Source organism: Scyliorhinus canicula, chromosome 3, assembly GCF_902713615.1.
Source record: "Scyliorhinus canicula chromosome 3, sScyCan1.1, whole genome shotgun sequence".
Classification (NCBI taxonomy): Eukaryota; Metazoa; Chordata; class Chondrichthyes; order Carcharhiniformes; family Scyliorhinidae; genus Scyliorhinus; species Scyliorhinus canicula.
Window position 1 is genome coordinate 273808270 of NC_052148.1, and position 19481 is coordinate 273827750.

General features: G+C 44.6%; 1 protein-coding gene across 9 annotated transcripts in view; it reads right to left on the bottom strand.

Moving 5' to 3' along the window:
• Positions 1–10239: 10239 nt before the first annotated feature.
• Positions 10240–19481, bottom strand: part of LOC119963564 (serine/threonine-protein phosphatase 2B catalytic subunit alpha isoform) — a 400495-nt gene continuing 391253 nt past the window's right edge. For 7 of the 9 annotated variants that reach the window (XM_038792873.1, XM_038792875.1, XM_038792874.1 and 4 more), the window contains 2 exons: positions 15663–15692; positions 10240–11919 (listed from right to left, as the gene is read on the bottom strand). In XM_038792873.1, the coding sequence (XP_038648801.1) occupies positions 11738–11919; positions 15663–15692 (212 nt within the window). In that variant the 3' untranslated portion in view covers positions 10240–11737. The remainder of the gene's footprint in view (positions 11920–15662; positions 15693–19481) is intronic. The other 2 variants (XM_038792880.1, XM_038792881.1) reach the window with 1 other exon arrangement.

Genomic DNA, 19481 nt, shown 5'->3' on the forward strand with positions numbered 1-19481 from the left:
AGTTCTCAATGAAAAAGTCGGCAAGAAAATTGTTGCCAAATCCAGAAATCTGAGTCACTGCGCGATGAGGCGATTGCGAACTGTTTCTGGGTCTAACTCGATAGCAGCACATTTACTGGCATCATTTCAGGAATTATGTGTGGCTTTGACAGTAATTATGTAAATGAAGAGCAGGTTCCTTCTTGGAGCAATAAAATGATTATAGAAATTTGTACCCTGTGATATTTCCGTGTAAATCAGTTACATGTGAATTTCCTTGCACAACAACCCCCCTGTAAAAAGCATAATTTTGATTTTCCCGGATACTCTAAACTAAAGAATGATTTCTACGGTCAATTAATATTAACACCTGCTTTTTCATCCCAGGTAGTTGGTTTATTAATAATAATAATAATAATAATAATCTTTATTATTGTCACAAGTGGGCTTACATTAACACTGCATAGATATATAGAACATTATAGCGCAGTACAGGCCCTTCGGCCCTCGATGTTGCACTGACCTGTGAAACCCCTCTAAAGCCCATCTATACTATTCCCTTATCATCCATATGTTTATCCAATGACCATTTAAATGCCCTTAATGTTGGCGAGTCCACTACTGTTGCAGGCAGGGCATTCCATGCCCTTACTACTCTCTGAGTAAAGAACCTACCTCTGACATCTGTCCTATATCTATCTCCCCTCAATTTAAAGCTATGTCCCCTCGTGCTAGCCATCACCATCCGAGGAAAAAGGCTCTCACTGTCCACCATATCTAATCCTCTGATCATCTTGTATGACTCAATTAAGTCACCTCTTAACCTTCTCTCTAACGAAAACAGCCTCAAGTCCCTCAGCCTTTCCTCATAAGATCTACCCTCCATACCAGGCAACATCCTGGTAAATCTCTGCATCCTTTCCAATGCTTCCACATCCTTCCTATAATGCGGCGACCAGAACTGCAATTAAGTTACTGTTAAAAGCCCCTAATCGCTACATTCGGGACTTGAGGGAGGAAACCGGAACACCCGGAGGAAACCCACGCAGACACGGGGAGAACATGCAGACTTCACACAGACAGTGACCCAAGCCGGGAATCGAACCTGGGACCCTGGCGCACACACAGAAAGATCCCACAAAATGGCAAATAAGCTGCACAACCAGTTACCTGATCCAGGATCCACTATGTTCTTCAACAAAACTCTGCTCCATTCATTTGCCCTCAGACAAAATTCAGGGAAAGAGTCTGAGAGCAACGTATTCCCGAATTCATTGTCAAATAGATGCAATGTGGGAGAAAACAGCCAGCGATTGGGAGAAATCACTGTACAAATGTAACAATATGTAGCATGAAAACATCAACTCCCAAAGTCGCAACGTGTCAAACATTCAGGAGGTGACACAGAGAGAACAACGTCAGCTCATCAAGGGGCCCAGTCTCGGCCTTGCTGCGACTTTACCCTGCCATGAGAAAAAAGGAAAGACTTTCATTCATATAGCACCTTTCACCACCTTAAAGCACTTTACACTTTTTGAAGTTTAGTCACTGTCGTAGTGTGAGAAATGCAGCAAACAATTTGTGCACAGCAAGATCTGCTTTTGGTGAGACTGTTTGAAGCCTCATTATTGGTCCAGGACACAAGTAAAAAAAAAATCAAACTTCCTCATGGAAAAAAATAGCTATCGGATCATTAATGCTCTCCTGAGAGAGTCGGCAGTGATCCGAAAGCAGCTAAATAGATCATTTAAATTGTGAGCGAGATTGCAGAACTCTGAGGTACAGAGGGATCTGGGTGTCCTGGTACATGCATCAGGAAAAGTTAGTTTGCAGATGCAGCAAGTGATTAGGAAGATAAATGGAATGTTTCCGTTTATTGCAAAAGGAATGGATTAATAACAAAGAATGTTTTGCTGGAAAGTTAAAGGCAGAAAGTTTCTCGAAGCCCATCTGGTAATGAGATATGGGGGAAATGCCAGGAGTCCGTGTGCATCTATAATGAATAGATGGCTCATGAGCACATTTTTGGGAGTTCAAACTGAGCTTTTTGTGTGCAAAGATGGGAATCATCATTGAAAAACCAACTGCAAGAATCATGACAATTCAGGGATGATGATGTGCCACTGGATCTGTAACTGAGTCCCAGTAAAATTAAACCAGTTGCCTTCACCTTCCCACGAACTGCCATTGCCTTTAAGTTCCAGGATGGATTAATGAGAATCCTCAGGGGCCGCACCTTCCCAAGTCCCGATGGGCGCCAGAGGCCCCACCTCTGTTCCGATGTCTAATTGTCAAATACATTTGGAAATTCTGGTCTGAATAAGATGAATTCAGGTTAATCAGCGTGGGGAAGAATGATGACTATTAGGGTTTAATCCTCTATCAATCTTCAACCATTTAAAAGATGCCAGTCAATAGTGAATCATTGTACATTCATTTTGCATGGAAACTGGTTTAAAATAATGGCCCAATTCCCAATGATGCGCTGTGATGCCAATTCACCCAGTGAAAAACCCCTAGAACCTGCCAGTAAACTTTGGGTGGGTGGGTGGTAAATGACCTAGACGGTAGGGGTGGCACGGTAGCACAGTGGTTAGCACATTGTTAAAAGCCGGCTGCGAGCGGCTTTACAAATGTCGGCCACGGCCAGCTAACAAAATGCAGGCGCACTGCACATGCGTGCCCACTCATCAGTGGGCATGCGGCCTGGGAGTGTTGGGATCTGAACCTGGGGTCAAAGTGTGATCACGGCATGACAGCGACTGACTGCGTGGTGGTGATCACCGATGATGAACAAGGCTATGATCGCGATCTGTTTTGCACCCCTGAACATTACTCAAATGATCTGGAGAGAGTATATATTCCTCATGGTTTAATCATGGACAGAACTGAACGTTTGACAAGGGATATAATCAAAGCCATGGGAACTAATCACATCAACACCCTCTGTGTACTGAAGGGTGGCTATAAGTTTTTTGTTGACCTTCAGACGACATTAAAGAACTGAATCGAAACAGTGACCAGTCAATCCCAATGACAGTGGACTTCATCGGCTTCAAGCGTTACTGTAATGATCAGTCAACAGGGGAGAGACTCAGAGTTTACGAAGTGAGGTACAAAATCCATACGTTCCTCCTCGAGAAATTGTCCTCTCTGGCTGATTCGTTTACTGATGAAACTTGGATGTTAACTATGTCTTACCTTGCAGACATCTTTTCAATTCTAAATGAACTGAACCTCAAATTGTAAGAGAAGGATGATGATTGCTTTTGGCAGTGTGAATCACAGCTTTCCAAAACTCATTGAAAGTTTGGAAATTGCGAGTGCAAAGCCAAAATTGCTACATGTTCCCCACACTGCTACGACACATCGAAGGAAATAGCATAAGTAAGGAAACGGTCAATGGACTGGCAAGCCTGACTCCAAATGAAGCTGACTCAACTACTGCACCTCAGCTTTGACAGCACATTAAAAACACAACACAAATCAACGACAATGTCAGCATTCTGGAGTAGCCAGAGGAGTATCCGGAACTGAGTAAAACAAGCATTTTGTTGCTTTTGTCCTTCACAACGAGCTACACGAGCGAGGTTCTATTTTCCGTCCTCACAAAGATGAAGACGGCACAAAGGAACCGGCTGAATCCTGACCCTGATATGTGCATAGCCCCCTCCTCCTGTGAACCTGATTGGAGAGAGATCGTCAGGACCAAGCAGGCTCACCTCTCGCATTAAAGAGAAAATAGTAGGTCGCGAATGTCGGCCAGCATGGGTCCCAAAGGTTGGCTGGTTGGTAAAAATGGGTCCCCGGAAAAAGATTTGAAAAACACTGCCTTAGACAGCACCTTCCAAACCCACAACCATTACCATCCAGAAGGACAAGGGCAGCAGATGCCTGGGAACCCCACCACCTGGAGGTTCCCCTAAAAGTCACTCACCACCCTGACTTGGAAATAAATCGGCTGCTCTTCACTGTCGCTGGGTCAAAATCCTGGAACTCCCTCCCTAACAGCACAGTGGGTGTACCTACACCACATGGACTGCAGCGGTTCAAGAAGGCAGCTTACCACCACCTTCTGAAGGGCAACTAGGGATGGACAATAAATGCTGGCCTAACCAGCAACACCCCACATCCCGTAAATGAATAGTAAGAGGTGCAGCACAGCAAATGGGGCCAAAGGGAGAAGAAATGGTAGAAAGACAAAATTAATGGCTCTTTACTTAAAGACACATAGTATTAGGCACAAAATTTATTAATTGAGTGTACGAATCGAGGTTAACGGGTCTGATCTTATAGCCATTGCAGAGACATGGTTGCAAGGAGACCAAAGCTGTGCACTAAATATTCAGGGGTACCTGACTTTTTGTTAAGGGCAGGCAGAAAGGAAAAGGTGGTAGAGTAGCTTTGTTAGGACAAGATGGAATAAGTACGATAGGAAGAAATGACCTTGGATCGGATGATGTAGAATCCATATGGGTGGAAATAACAAATGGAAGAAGGCACTGGTGGAGTGGTCTGTCGACCCCCTAACAGCAGCTATACTGTAGGACAGAGATAAATCTGGAGATAATAAGGGCTTGTAAGGGCGGCACAGTGGCTAGCACTGTTGCTTCACGGCACTGAGGACCTGGGTTCAGTCCCAGCCTCAGGTCACTGTCCATGCAGAGTTTGCTCATTCTCCCCGTGACTGCATGGATCTCACCCTCACAACCCAAAGATGTGCAGGATAGGTGGATTGGCCACGCTCAATTGGAAAATAAAATAATTGGGTACTCTAAATTAAATATATATATATTTTTTTAAAGATAAGCATGTAAAAAAACAGTACTTTAATCATGTGACTTTAATCTTCATGTAGATTGGGAAAGTCAAATTGCCAGAGGTAGCCATGAGGAAGAATTCATCGAGTGTATTTGGGACAGTTTCCTAGAACAATATGTTGTGGATCCAGGCTATTTTTGATTTCATAATGTGAAATGAGGCAGGTTTAATAAACAATCTCAGAGTAAAATGAAAATGAAATGAAATGAAAATCGCTTATTGTCACGAGTAGGCTTCAAATGAAGTTACTGTGAAAAGCCCCTAGTCGCCACATTCCGGCGCCTGTTCGGGGAGGCTGTTACGGGAGATACCCTAGGAAAAGATACCCTAGGAAACAGTGACCATAACATGATAGAATTTAGCTTTCAGTGCGAGAGTGAGAAACGTGGGTCAGAAACAACTGCGCTAAACTTAAATAAGTACAATTATAAAGGAATGAGGGCAGAGTTGGTTGAAGTGGACTGGGAAAGGAGTTATGAAGGAAATACAGAAGATCAGCAAATGGCAGATGTTTATGAAAATAGTTTATGACTCACAATAAAGATATATCCCAGTGAGGAAGAAGGATTTTAGAAAGAGGATAAATTAACTATGGTTAACCAAGGAAGTGAAGGAAGTGAAAAAAAACCCAATAATGCGGCAAAGATTAGTGGTAAACCAAAGGGTTGGGAAAGTTTTAAAAACTAACAAAATTTGACCAAAAAAATTATAAAGAGGGAGCAGATAAATTATAAGGGTCAACTAGCAAGTAATACAAAGGTGGATGGCAAGAGCCTCTTCAAACATCTGAAAAGGAAGTGAGATGCATTGAATTCTTGTTTTAAAAGGAAGTGAGATGCATTGAATTCTTGTTTTAAAAGGAAGTGAGATGCATTGAATTCTTGTTTTAAAAGGAAGTGAGATGCATTGAATTCTTGTTTTATTGAATACAATGGAATCCAAAAATTACAGATAACACTAAGGAAAAATGTAACAAGTGCAAAACCACAGCAACAAACTTGCAGATTTCAGTAAAGCATGATGAGACACATTTCCAGAAAATAAACATCCTTGTATGCTTGTGTAATTACCCCAATTGGGGTAGAGCAATAAAAGGGACAGATTCACAAACTAGTCACACAGATTAACAAGCCTGCCATCCATGGACTCCATCTGCACCTCCCGCTGCCTGGGGAAAGCGGGCAGCATAATCAAAGATCCCTCCCACCCGGCTTACTCACTCTTCCAACTTCTTCTATCGGGTAGGAGATACAGAAGTCTGAGAACATGCACGAACAGACTCAAAAAAAGCTTCTTCCCCACTGTCACCAGACTCCTAAATGACCCTCTTATGGACTGTCCTCATTAACACTACACCCTGTATGCTTCATCCAATGCCAATGCTTATGTAGTTATCTTGTGTTGCCCTATTATTTATTTTCTTGAATTTTGTTTAATTCCCTTTCCTTCCCATGTACTGAATGATCTGTTGAGCTGCTCGCAGAAAAATACTTTTCACTGTACGTACACGTGACAATAACCAAATCCAATCCAATCTCATTAGAAAAGTACTGGGGTTCATTCGTAGAGGGGTAGAAATGAATCTGAAAGAAGTTTTGTTAAGCTGTATTTATTATGTATGTTATGTCGGGGCAGTGTCCCTTTAAGAGGTGAGTCACGTTAGGACTCACGACATCATCAGGTGTACAGGATTTCGGGTTAGTCTTTATATTTAACCCTGTGAGAGCACAGCCCAATATAAATAAAAACCCCACTCTGTTGAGTTATGGCAATCCACAAGTTGTATATTCTTTGGTTCCCAATGTGACCTATTGGCCCAGTGCAGAGTCAATCCTTGGTTAGACCACATTTGGTGTATTGCGCATATTTCTGGTCTCAATATCACCAAAAGGATAAAGTGCAAAAATAATTCACAACGATACCAGAACTGAGATGTTATGATTATTAAGAGGAAAGACTGAATTGGCTGAGGTTTCTTCTTCTAGAAAACACTGAGGGGGTTGATGAGTTATTCCAAATCATGAAAGGGGTTTGATAGGATGGACAAAGGGTCATCTGGACTCGAAACGTTAGCTCTTTTCTCTCCCTACAGATGCTGCCAGGCCTGCTGAGATATTCCAGCCTTTTCTCTTTGATTGGATAGATCTGGGTTGGGATCTTCTGACCCACCGAAGTCAATGGACTTTTGCTGGGCCCCAGGGAACCCACCACAGGGCTGGGTGGTGGGGGGTCAGAAAGTCGTGGACATAGGAAAGATGTTACACTTATGGGGGAGATCAGAACTGTAAGCTAGTCAGTAATTAACCCAGTGGAGAATTTAGGAGAAACGTCTTCACCCAGAGAGTGGTGAGAATGTGGGACTCGCTCCCAAAGGAGTGGGCAGAATGTGGGACTCACTCCCACAGGGTGGGGAGAATGTGGGACTTGCTCCCATGGGGAGAATGTGGGACGCACTCCCACAGGGAGTGGGCAGAATGTGGGACGCACTCCCACAGGGAATGGGCAGAATGTGGGACTCGCTCCCCTGGGGAGTGGGGAGAATGTGGGACTCGCTCCCACGGGGAGTGGGGAGAATGTGGGACGCACTCCCACAGGGAGTGGGGAGAATGTGGGACGCACTCCCACAGGGAGTGGGGAGAATGTGGAACTCACTCCCACGGGGAATGGGCAGAATGTGGGACTCGCTCCCACAGGGAGTGGGGAGAATGGGGAACTCGCTCCCACGAGGAGTGGGGAGAATGTGAGAATCGCTCCCACGGGGAGTGGGGAGAATGTGGGACTCGCTCCCACAGGGAGTGGGGAGAATGGGGAACTCGCTCCCACAGGGAGTGGGGAGAATGTGGGACTCGCTCCCACGGGGAGTGGGGAGAATGTGGGACTCGCTCCCACGGGGAGTGGGGAGAATGTGGGACTCGCTCCCATGAGGAGTGGGGAGAATGTGGGACTCGCACCCACGGGGAGTGGGGAGAATGTGGGTCTCGCTCCCACAGGGAGTGGGGGGAATGTGGGACTCGCTCCCACAGGGAGTGGGGAGAATGGGGAACTCGCTCCCACAGGGAGTGGGGAGAATGTGGGACTCGCTCCCACGGGGAGTGGGGAGAATGTGGGACTCGCTCCCACAGGGAGTGGGGAGAATGGGGGACTCGCTCCCACGAGGAGTGGGGAGAATGTGGGACTCGCTCCCACGAGGAGTGGGGAGAATGTGGGACTCGCTCCCACGGGGAGTGGGGAGAATGTGGGACTTGCTCCCACGGGGAGTGGGGAGAATGTGGGACTCGCACCCACGGGGAGTGGGGGAGAATGTGGGTCTCGCTCCCACAGGGAGTGGGGAGAATGTGGGTCTCGCTCCCACGGGGAGTGGGGAGAATGTGGGTCTCGCTCCCACGGGGAGTGGGGAGAATGTGGGTCTCGCTCCCACGGGGAGTGGTGAGAATGTGGGACTCGCACCCACGGGGAGTGGGGAGAATGTGGGTCTCGCTCCCACGAGGAGTGGGGACAATGTGGGTCTCGCTCCCACGGGGAGTGGGGAGAATGTGGGTCTCGCTCCCACGGGGAGTGGTGAGAATGTGGGACTCGCACCCACGGGGAGTGGGGAGAATGTGGGTCTCGCTCCCACGAGGAGTGGGGACAATGTGGGACTTGCTCCCACGGGGAGAATGTGGGACTCACTCCCCCGGGGTGTGGTCGAGGTGAATAGTGTGGAGACATTTAAAGGAAAGCTGGATAAATGCTTGAGGGAAGTGGAACAGACGGATATGCTGATGGGGTGAGATTGAGAAGGGAGTGATGGAGGCTCTTGCGGAGCAGAAACATAAATATGGCACAATTGGGTCAAGCGGTCTGCGATAGATTCTCACGGCTGAAAACGATTCAACAGTGACACTGACAGCAACTCAATCCCGGTTTACCATCTCCTCCCATCACTTAGCGACTTACTGGATCACAGTCACAATTCACCCGGGACGACCTATATGCTCGGTTGCCATAGTGATTCCGGCAGCAGTCGTGGTCTTTGGCATTCATGAAAGATAACTGAACTACTAACGTAACCATGGCAACCAGTGATATTTCACTTACCTACCACATTCTAAAAATGATTTTTAAAGCTGGCACTAAAAACATTAACTGATTATTGTGAACATTGATAAACGTAGCTCAAAATTCCCAATATGATTACATCTATATGCAGTGCCACCACATCAAGACAGTTTGTCCCAGTCTTTTGCCCTCTTTGTTTTCTTATTATGATTTCAGACTGTCAAAGCGATGGCGTAATTTTGGAATCAAGCCCCATTGCCCTTATCCTATCACCAAATATTGTCAGCATTCTCAGTGTTGGGAACGATGTTTTTTTAAAAATAAGAGATTTTGCAGTTCAGACAGATCCCTTGGACAGTATTTACTCATCAACCCGCTCACTGACTACACCCGTCATCACCAGCGGTGGGACCGCAATATCCCGCTGCGTAACCAGCTGGTAAGTCCCTCCCATAGAACCCCACGTTGCTGAAGGAGGCCATTCGGCCCATCGAGTCTGCACCGACCCTTCGAATGAGCTGCCCATTTCCACTCCAGATTATAAAAATGTGCTTTTCTATAGTGTCTTTCATGATCTCCGCATGATCAATGTGCCTCACAGCCAATGAAGTTGGTTTTTGAGCTGCAGTCACGGTCGCAGGGTATTGCACACAGCAAGATTCCAACAAACAGCACGGCTGGATAACCTGTTTATTAGTGATGTTGATTGAGGAATAAATGATGTTCAGAGCTCCCATTTGTCGTCTTCATTCCATGGCCGTGTGTCCTCCTTGGCAGGTCTTTGGTTTAACATCTCACCCAGGAAACAGAACATCCAATGACGCAGCGCTGTCTCAGCCATCCCGGATTTTGTGTTGGAGTCGGACTCGGTGGCAGGGTGGCGATTTGATCATCCGAAAAATAGAAACCCGTGAGAATTTGTTCTGATCAGGGCCTACCTCTCTTTCACAAATGATAAATGAGACATTCTCATCAAAAGCATAAAATCGCACAGCAGAGGCCCGACAGCCTATCCTGATTGCGCTGATTATTTTAAACAAGCGCTCCGATTAATTGTACACCCTTGCTCATTCCCCATAGATGTGGAGATTTCCAGCACTGGACTGGGGTGAGCACAGTAAGAAGTCTGACAACACCAGGTTAAAGTCCAACAGGTTTATTTGGAGTCACTAGCTTTCGGAGCACAGCTCCTCCCTCAATTGAGTTTATTCCCCATAGCTCCATAAATATTCCACTTCATATTTCCGTGAATCTTTCAGACAGTGATTGACAGAGGCATCACTCAATCCCCTCCGTATTGGAAAGTGGTATGACTGTATAGATTTCCCAGTTTCGTTAACTTGGAAGGGAAGGATCAGTTACCGCCCAGGGAAAACCACTGAAGGATTATATACACACCAGTTAAGTTCATGCATGTTTTATTGAAATAGTAATATAAAATACTTTCTCATTGTTACAAGTGCATGCTTAAACTGCTGACGTTTCAGAGATCAAATTACAAAGGCAAGGCATTCAAGGTTGTAGTGAATTACTTGGGCACATTTACAGTTGTTAAAAAAAAGATCAATGGATTATCCATTATGGACCAGTTTTTAACCATATCATCAAACCCGTAACTGATATACAGCAAAGGTGGAAATACACTCAATCTTTTATTGTGGCACGAAAGGAAAAAAAAGTCAGACTCCACCATTGTGACTAAAACAGCATCATGCAGCTAAAACTTTTACATGTACCACACATCGATTGTTTAATTGTCACAATGTTTGATAAACATGCTATTCTTCTACATGTGCACTTATGTGTACTGAAAAATGTTCAAAGATTCCAATCCCCCTCCGAATAATTTCAAGAAGTTTTTTTTAAATTACAAAAATTCAAAAGGCATTAAGCAATTTCATACAGTGAATATAAAGTATGCAAGTTTACATTACATTTCCAGTATATGTCAGAACACTAAGCGCATTACAGTCCCATATAGGGACAGTACAGCCATAAATTGGGGGGAAAAAAAACATGCATAGGACAGTTTTACAGACTACAGATGCTATTCATTGCATTTTATATGGTATGTCTTGTTCTTCATATAGTTAAAATAAAATTTTAAATATGAATGCGTCACTCATTAATATACAATCCAGCAAGCCACAACCAACTCAACGCAAATGAAACATAATAAGAAAAATGAATGATAAAAGTTATAAATAAATTTCCAGTTTTTTCTTTGTTGGAAAAAGGGTATCCATTGCCAAGTGATTAAGCTAGGTAAATACATAAACTGGTAGCTTCAAACACACTAAATCAACCTGAGGTAAGCAGAATTTGTACAAAAACCAAATTTGATTTTTGGCATTTTAAAATGATTTTGCAACTTTACAATTTCTTCTTTTTAAGACTGCCTAATTTGTCTGAAACTCTTGCGAAAGAGTGTCAAAAATGTTAATAAATAGTCCACATCTCAAATCAGCTATTATTTAGTTTGTACAACCTCATATTTTCAAAAAATTTTTAATGTCAAACTTTTTAGTTCTGTAATTGTAAACGGACACTAGGAGATTAAAGAGCTACTAGACAGAGATCCCACATCCAGCATAGTAAAGGCCTTTTCGAAACCAATCTGCCCGTCTTCCTTGATGCAAAAGGAAAACATTTTGATTCATCTAATGTGTAATATTTAACCAGCATTTAACTTTTTGCTTGTCTAGAAGCAAAGGCATTATTCCCATCTGAGGTAACTTAACTGTCAACAATCACAAAACAATTTCTATCACTCTGTTACTGTAATCTGTCATCCAACACCTAGCTCCCAGAGCATGCAGCAGTAATCAGAGGCAAGAATGTCAAACCGCTTATGTGGCAACAATACAATCATGCCTTGGAACCGGAAACTGCGAAAGGATCACTGAATATTGCCTCTCTCGCTGCCGTTTGCCTCTGAGCACACCACCTTGTTGATGGAGTTAAGGCTGCCATCATTCGCTATTCCATCACGGCGAGGGGGCATCCTCTCGTTGATACGATCCAAACCTTTAGCTTCCGCAAAGCTGCTGATTTTATGCTGGGGTGAGAAACCTTTGATAGCTGAAGAGGGAGAGGTTTCACACCAGGTGATGCATGGGCGAGACAGGGTGAAGGAGGCAGAGGTGATAGAGGGAGAGGTTTCACACCAGGTGATGCATGGGCGAGACAGGGTGAAGGAGGCAGAGGTGATAGAGGGAGAGGTTTCACACCAGGTGATGCATGGGCGAGACAGGGTGAAGGAGGCAGAGGTGATAGAGGGAGAGGTTTCACACCAGGTGATGCATGGGCGAGACAGGGTGAAGGAGGCAGAGGTGATAGAGGGAGAGGAGGAGGAGGAAAGAAAGGGGGAAAAAATGTGAAACAACAATTCTTGTTTTCAATCCAATCAATATACAAATTCAGTCCGGTTACTTGGTTAGCACATTGTGGCAAAGGTATTCAAGAGTAAAGAAACAATGATTAACTTATTTGTAATAAACCATACTGAACTGAACCTAGAGAGCTTGCAGGCAATGATGGCTTTAATAGTCCACCCTTCTGTGAAGTTAATGAAATTGGTGCAACTGTAATTGTTGGCATAAGATTTCCATTTCAGAAATCAATCATGTATATTGTTCTGTTCACCTAGTTCCACTTCAAACCAGTTTTAGCCCAATACTGCTACACAGGTAGTGAAGATAGAAAAGACAACTTCACCTTGGAGTGATGGGTTTAACTTGCAGCTGAAACACATGAAGCGTAAACAGCACGTGATTTAATAGCATCAACCATTAAAAACTCAGTATAAATTAAATCATGCCGTCCACTGCCTGGAGTTTACTGGTGAAGTCTAACTGCTGCCCAAACATACTTTGCAATGTCATGTGCAAGGCATGCCATGACGAATGGCCCAGATACAGTCCACTTAAATGGCAGATTTCTTGATTTCATAGAATCCTAGAATTCCTACAGTGCAGAAGGAGGCCAATCGGCCCATCGACTCTGCACCGACCCTCTGAAAGAGCACTCTAACCAGGCCCAATACCCGTATCCCCACCTTACCATTGGACACCGAGGGGAAATTTGTCATGGCCAATCCACCTAACCTGCATGCCTTTGGACTGTGGGAGGAAACCGGAGCACCCGGAGGAATCCCACGTAGACACGGGGAGGAAGTGCAAACTTCACCCAAGGCCACAATCGAACTCGGATCCCTGACGCTGTGAGGCAGCAGTGTGAACTGTGCCACCGTGCGAGAAAAATAATTAATCTCTCGCACGCCTGGACCCAGTTACTCGATGGCTATTGAAAAAAAGTCCAGCTTTTGAAAGAACGCATAATTTCAAAAGCAGTATTCGCTAAATAGGTGAAAAAAAAATTGTTCAACTTTAGGGAGAACAGAACAGAGGGAGTGGGACTTATTGGGCAGTGACTTCAAGGGGAAGCCACAGGCAAGTTGGGCCAAATGGTCGTCTTCGGTGCTGAAATAGTCTATGAAGCAGATTAGAACATCAGCTTCCTCTCCAACATTTGAAAAGTAACTGGAGAGAGACAAGGAAGGTCATTTATACTCAGAGGCAAGTCATCAATATTGGTTTATTTACATCAATATTGCTTCATTGTTTGGTTGCTTTTCATTCATTTGTTACATTCAGGTGCAACAGGGCAACACAATGATTTGCAAGGTTCTGTTTGATGCTAAGATGCATCGTGACAGGTTACAAAGACACTATCAACAAGTCAAACTGGATCAATTTTCTGCCCTGGCCCTTGATTCAACAACCATTCGTGGAATGGAGGCAGTAAACGGGGAAGGGGGCAAAAAAAAAAGCAAGGTTTAAAATTTGGGAGAATGAGTATTAAAAAATAATTGTGTTTTACTGGTCGCAAAATATAAATATTCATCTTGGAGAAGCGGAGAGAACCCAGAGGAGTTTGGCGATAAAAATAATAACTGTGGAAATAACGAAGGGCGAACTTTATGGCCAAAACTGGTTGTAGTGTACAGGTGTTTGACAGTATACATGATCGAGTGACATGTTTAACCCTTTGAGAACCAGGACAATCAATTTGCATCGGAACACACACACACTGCTCGATAGTCGCAATCCACAAAGCAACTTTCTTCACATTTTCGTTGAATCCTTTGGGTCAGGTTCGGTTCAATAAAGGTTTTATGTCCAAGTCAAGGGGGAAAGAAGTCAATTGTTTCTTACACTGTTTCTCTCCACACAGGGTGGAGACTGCAGTCCTTTCCGGAACCAAACCGTGGTCTGTGCCTAGATCAACTCTTTAGCTAAGGGATGGGTGGGTCGGGATGGGCGTCAGTCGCTTGGTGACCAGCTATCAGGATGTGTTTGTGATAACCAGATTGCTACCTGGTCTCGCTGAGGGTGTTGGAACATTCCCACCAGCAGTTCCGTGTAATCCTCTCAATCTATTGCAGAATTGGATGTCATTTAACTCATCATGTCAGGGTTGTCTCTTTGCGGCAGCAATGTTGAAATGCAAACCATTTTACCGTCGCTGTACCTTTGCAAACCATGGACGTATAGTCAGCAGAGAAATCAGCAAAGGGCATTCAGTACTCAAAAGGTTAAGAGGAAATGTCACTCCGTTTTACATCAACACATCATGCAGGGTGTTACCTGCAGCTCATTAGGAATGCTCAATACAGCCACAATGATTGTTAACCATTCCATTTGTCAAATCAGAGACCATGCAGCAAACAAGCGGTTAATGTGCTTTTGATTATTACAGGACCCCTTTAACGATGAAGTGGTGTTTGCTCCAACTGTAACTCCCTCTGCCCCAAGCCAACTCAAGGTGGGGGAAGCTTTGGCAAAAGTAACATTTTCAAATTGGGTTGTGGTCAAGATGTCGAAGTGAATTCCATATTCTGAACTGGACCCAGAGTTTTTCAAACAGAAAGATGAAACACTTGGTGGATGGGAGCATTTTATCTTCAATTCGTGTTTGGCACATTCCACTAATTATATGAGCTAAATAAAGGGGAGATTAATATTTATATTTTCAGACTTGGAGTGAATGATGGTTGCATTGCAACAGGGGAGTTACATTTTTAATTAACTGTGCACATTGAAAGTTTACTGTAATTAAAGTGCACAAAGTAAGTCCCACCGCTTATCACTCAAAGGTTAGTCATTATTTATAGATCTCCTTGGAAAAGCTGATGATTCAGATAGAATTCATCATGTGTAACACAGTAATCCAACTTGTTGCTGTCGTTCCTGGTGAGACAACGGGATAACACTGTAGTTCACACAGATTCTAGTAAACAAAACACAGAGCAAAGCCACACAGTCACAAAAATAAAAGCAAAAACGAATTTCCACCACCGATGCGTACTGTGGATCGGAGTTTGTTAAGAAGGTTTCGAAACAGTGTGTAAATAGCAGTTAAGTAACCACTATTTAATCGGCAGTGGGATTTTGCTCTTGCTCAGGCTAATTTTGAAGCATCAAAGTTGTTGTTAATAGCTCTTCCTGACCTCAGGTCTCTGGGGAATATTACAATTCAGCCCCAAGACACAGGTGGGTTTTTGCAAGAACAAAGGACACAACTGCATAAAAGGATAAATCTATTTAAAAGCAAGCCACACCTCAACATGGTTAATATATGACACAGTGTTAAGGAGGGTTAGACAACTGCTGGTTAGCCAAACACCTGCACATGATAACACGCTACGGAAATATATACACACACACACATACACACACACACACACACATACACATTTATGTATAAACCCAGCACAGCCCCTAACAGTTGTACAACAGAAAGGGGACTGTCCAATATATTACCTTCATCAGCCTCAATAGCCTCAACAGTAGCTGAAGAAAAGAAAAGGGTTGCAAATCGGATGAGAAAGTTGAGCTGAGAATTTATATTCTTAACAACAATGAGTAGCAAAAAAATAGCAACTGCAGCAAGTCTAATACAAGCTTTAGTACTCTTATGTGGAGATGAGAAACTACAAACAACACGTTCACAAAGAACAACACAGTCAGGTTGTATGAAAGGAGGGAAAAGAAAAACTGATTGTGATTATTGAGCAGAAAAATCAGTGTGTTATTCTTGCCTGAGTGTGGATGTGTGGATTACTGAATCACAATTCATTGGTTTACAGTATCTGATGGAAGATAAGTGTAGATTCTCATAAGGTAAAGTGCTCAAGAAGAAAAGTAATATTAGGCCCAAATTTCTGCCCAACTTTCTCTCATTACTGGGAAAGACATGCAAAGCTCACCAAGTCAGTGACAGTTGTTAGGGTTTTTTCACCATTCTCCACAAACCGGAATGGTGAAATGTTTTGAAATGATAAGAGTACGGATTTAGATTCACAGAGTGCAAAATGTACGGGATTTGCACAGGTTGAATAAATAACAGGGGGCGTATTGTGAAGGTAGTGTTAATTCTTAGCCAGGGGTTGAAACCTACCACCATGCCTTACTGTCCTAGAATAAACTGTGCTGCTGGGAATTGCTTAAAATGTTTTGCCGTTTCAAAACTCGGGTTTGTTTTGGAGATCTTGCCAATGAACTTTGGAGTCACGCTACCTGGGAAAGCATCCATGGTGCAGAGCACAACCCTTTTCCTGTAAGTCTGACACACTTGTTGGTTCAAGGTCTTCAGACCATGTCAGTTAATTATAATAATAATCTTTATTATTGTCACAAGTAGGCTTACATCAACACTGCAATGAAGTTACTGTGAAAAGCCCCTAGTCGCCACATTCCGGCGCCTGTTCGGGTACACGGAGGGAGAATTCAGAATGTCCAATTCACCGAACAGCACGTCTTTCGGGACTTGTGGGAGGAAACCGGAGCACCCGGAGGAAACCCACACAGACACGGGGAGAACGTGCAGACTCTGCACAGATAGTGACCCAAGCCGGGAATCGAACCTGGGACCCTGGCGCTGTGAAACAACAGTGCTAACCACTGTGCTACCGTGCCTTATTGCAAGTGGAAACTCACCAAGAGTCAGTAATTGAGGCTGGTCACAGGTACTGCCAGTTCCCGTCAGCGCGCTCTCACACTCCGAGAACCACTCACAATAGATATTTGTTATTTCCAGTCTTTTTTTTAAAAAAGTGCTAGCCATTTTTGCCACGGCTTTGCCAAACACTCTTTTTGCAACTGTAATCCATTCCATTCATTTTAGTTCTGTGATATGTGGACCCTGTGCACTCGAATCTTCGCACTGCTTGTCCACTTGAATCTTCGCACTGCTTGTCCACTTGGCTTCTCCATCTCTTCAGCGTTGGTGATTTCTGCTCCTTGTTGATAATCCAGACCCTCTGAACTCAGCATGGTCCAAGAACGGGCAGCTTCTGCTTTCCGTTAGGATCAGCGTTTCTTGGGATTTAAGGCTGGAACCAGCCTCATGAACACACTCTCTCTTGGGGAAACACCAGCTAATGCCCGGGCTAAAGATTGCCAGCAACTTGGATATTGGATTTTTACTGTTAAACTTTGGAAAACAGTTCAGGCTGACAACTTTATCATTTTGTTTTTTGTGCATCTAATATAAATCTATCTGCACAACAGGTGCAGGTAACTTTTTTTAAATGTTTCCCTAATAATCTGTAAGTTTTCTAAGATGACCTTGTATTGACCATTAAACAAACATTTTCTGTCGGAAATGAAAGATGCGAGAACAGTGGAGGCGTTTACAACAAAGCCAAAACTGGCCAGGTGGTGGGGGATTCTGCACATTTGCACAGTCTATACCCAGGGGCTGGCCAGTTTGCAACTCATTGTATCACCCTGCAGCACCCCCTAGGGAATATTGACACAGTCTCAATCACATCCTGGTGGTGCCAACAACCCCCAGCAGTAGCAGATGACACGGTAAGAAAAATGGCAATTGAGAAAATCAGATCACAATCAAGATGGAGAAGCGGAACATCAGTCAGGGAGCACCAAGGAGACAGAGTGAGAGAGAGCGAGATGGGGAAGGTGTGTATGTGTGTGTGTTGTGGTAAAAGGTCGGCGATTGACACAAAATGAAATCCTGGAGTCAAACTGGATTAAAATGAAGGAATGGATAGTTCTGTGACTGACAAGGTTAGAGGGTTGGCCTAGCAGCAAAGCCGGACACTGAGGGGAGTGTGTCTGAGGTGCAGACAGGTGATGGGGAAATTTCAGAGACGGTGGGTGAAGGTGACGAGTACCGTGAAGAAGAATTGAAACATGCGAAAAACTATTGAATGAAGAGAGACTGTAAAACCGTGAGGTGGGGTTAACCAACCAACATTCTCTCTCGTTGACCCCTGGAGTGAGTGGCAATGTAAAAGAATCCAATATGACCATGTTGTTTGGCAAAATCAGATGCCTACTCTGGTAAAGGAGATGGTAATTTACTGACCTTGGCAGACTTACCTTTATCCACTGAACAGAAAAAATGTTCCTATATATTTGAATGGTTGCTACGCAACATTCCACATTCCAAAAAGTCAATACCACTTATGTTGAGGACATCTGATCCACAGAGTCTGTCCCTTATGGAGACAGTTGTCTTTGGCCTTGCCCCCTCTATCTTTGTAACCTCCTCAAGCCCCTACAACCTTCCCTATCGCTGTAACCTCCTCCAGCCTCTCAACCCTCCCTGTCTCTGTAACCTCTCCAGCCTCACAACCCTCCCTATCTCTGTAACCTCCTCCAGCCTCACAACCCTCCCTATCTCTGTAACCTCCTCCAGCCTCACAACCCTCCCTATCTCTGTAACCTCCTCCAGCCTCACAACCCTACCTATCTCTGTAACCTCCTCCAGCCTCACAACCCTCCCTATCTCTGTACCTCCTCCAGCCTCACGACCCTCCCTATCTCTGTAACCTCCTCCAGCCTCACAACCCTCCCTATCTCTGTAACCTCCTCCAGCCTCTACAACCCTCCCTGTCTCTGTAACCTCCTCCAGCCTCACAACCCTCCCTATCTCTGTAACCTCCTCCAGCCCCTGCAACCCTCCCTATCTCTGTAACCTCCTCCAGCCTCTACAACCCTCCCTGTCTCTGTAACCTCCTCCAGCCTCACAACCCTCCCTATCTCTGTAACCTCCTCCAGCCTCTACAACCCTCCCTATCTCTGTAACCTCCTCCAGCCCCTGCAACTCTCCCTATCTCTGTAACCTCCTCCAGCCTCTACAACCCTCCCTATCACTGTAACCTCCTCCAGCCTCACAACCCTACCTATCTCTGTAACCTCCTCCAGCCTCACAACCCTCCCTATCTCTGTAACCTCCTCCAGCCTCACAACCCTCCCTATCTCTGTAACCTCCTCCAGCCTCACAACCCTCCCTATCTCTGTAACCTCCTCCAGCCTCTACAACGCTCCCTATCTCTGTAACCTCCTCCAGCCCCTACAGCCCTCCCTATCACTGTAACCTCCTCCAGCCTCACAACCCTCCCTATCACTGTAACCTCCTCCAGCCTCACAACCCTCCCTATCTCTGTAACCTCCTCCAGCCTCACAGCCCTCCCTATCTCTGTAACCTCCTCCAGCCTCTACAGCCCTCCCTATCTCTGTAACCTCCTCCAGCCTCTACAACCCTCCCTATCTCTGTAACCTCCTCCAGCCTCTATAGCCCTCCAAGGTTGCTGTGCTCGCTCAATCACTCTT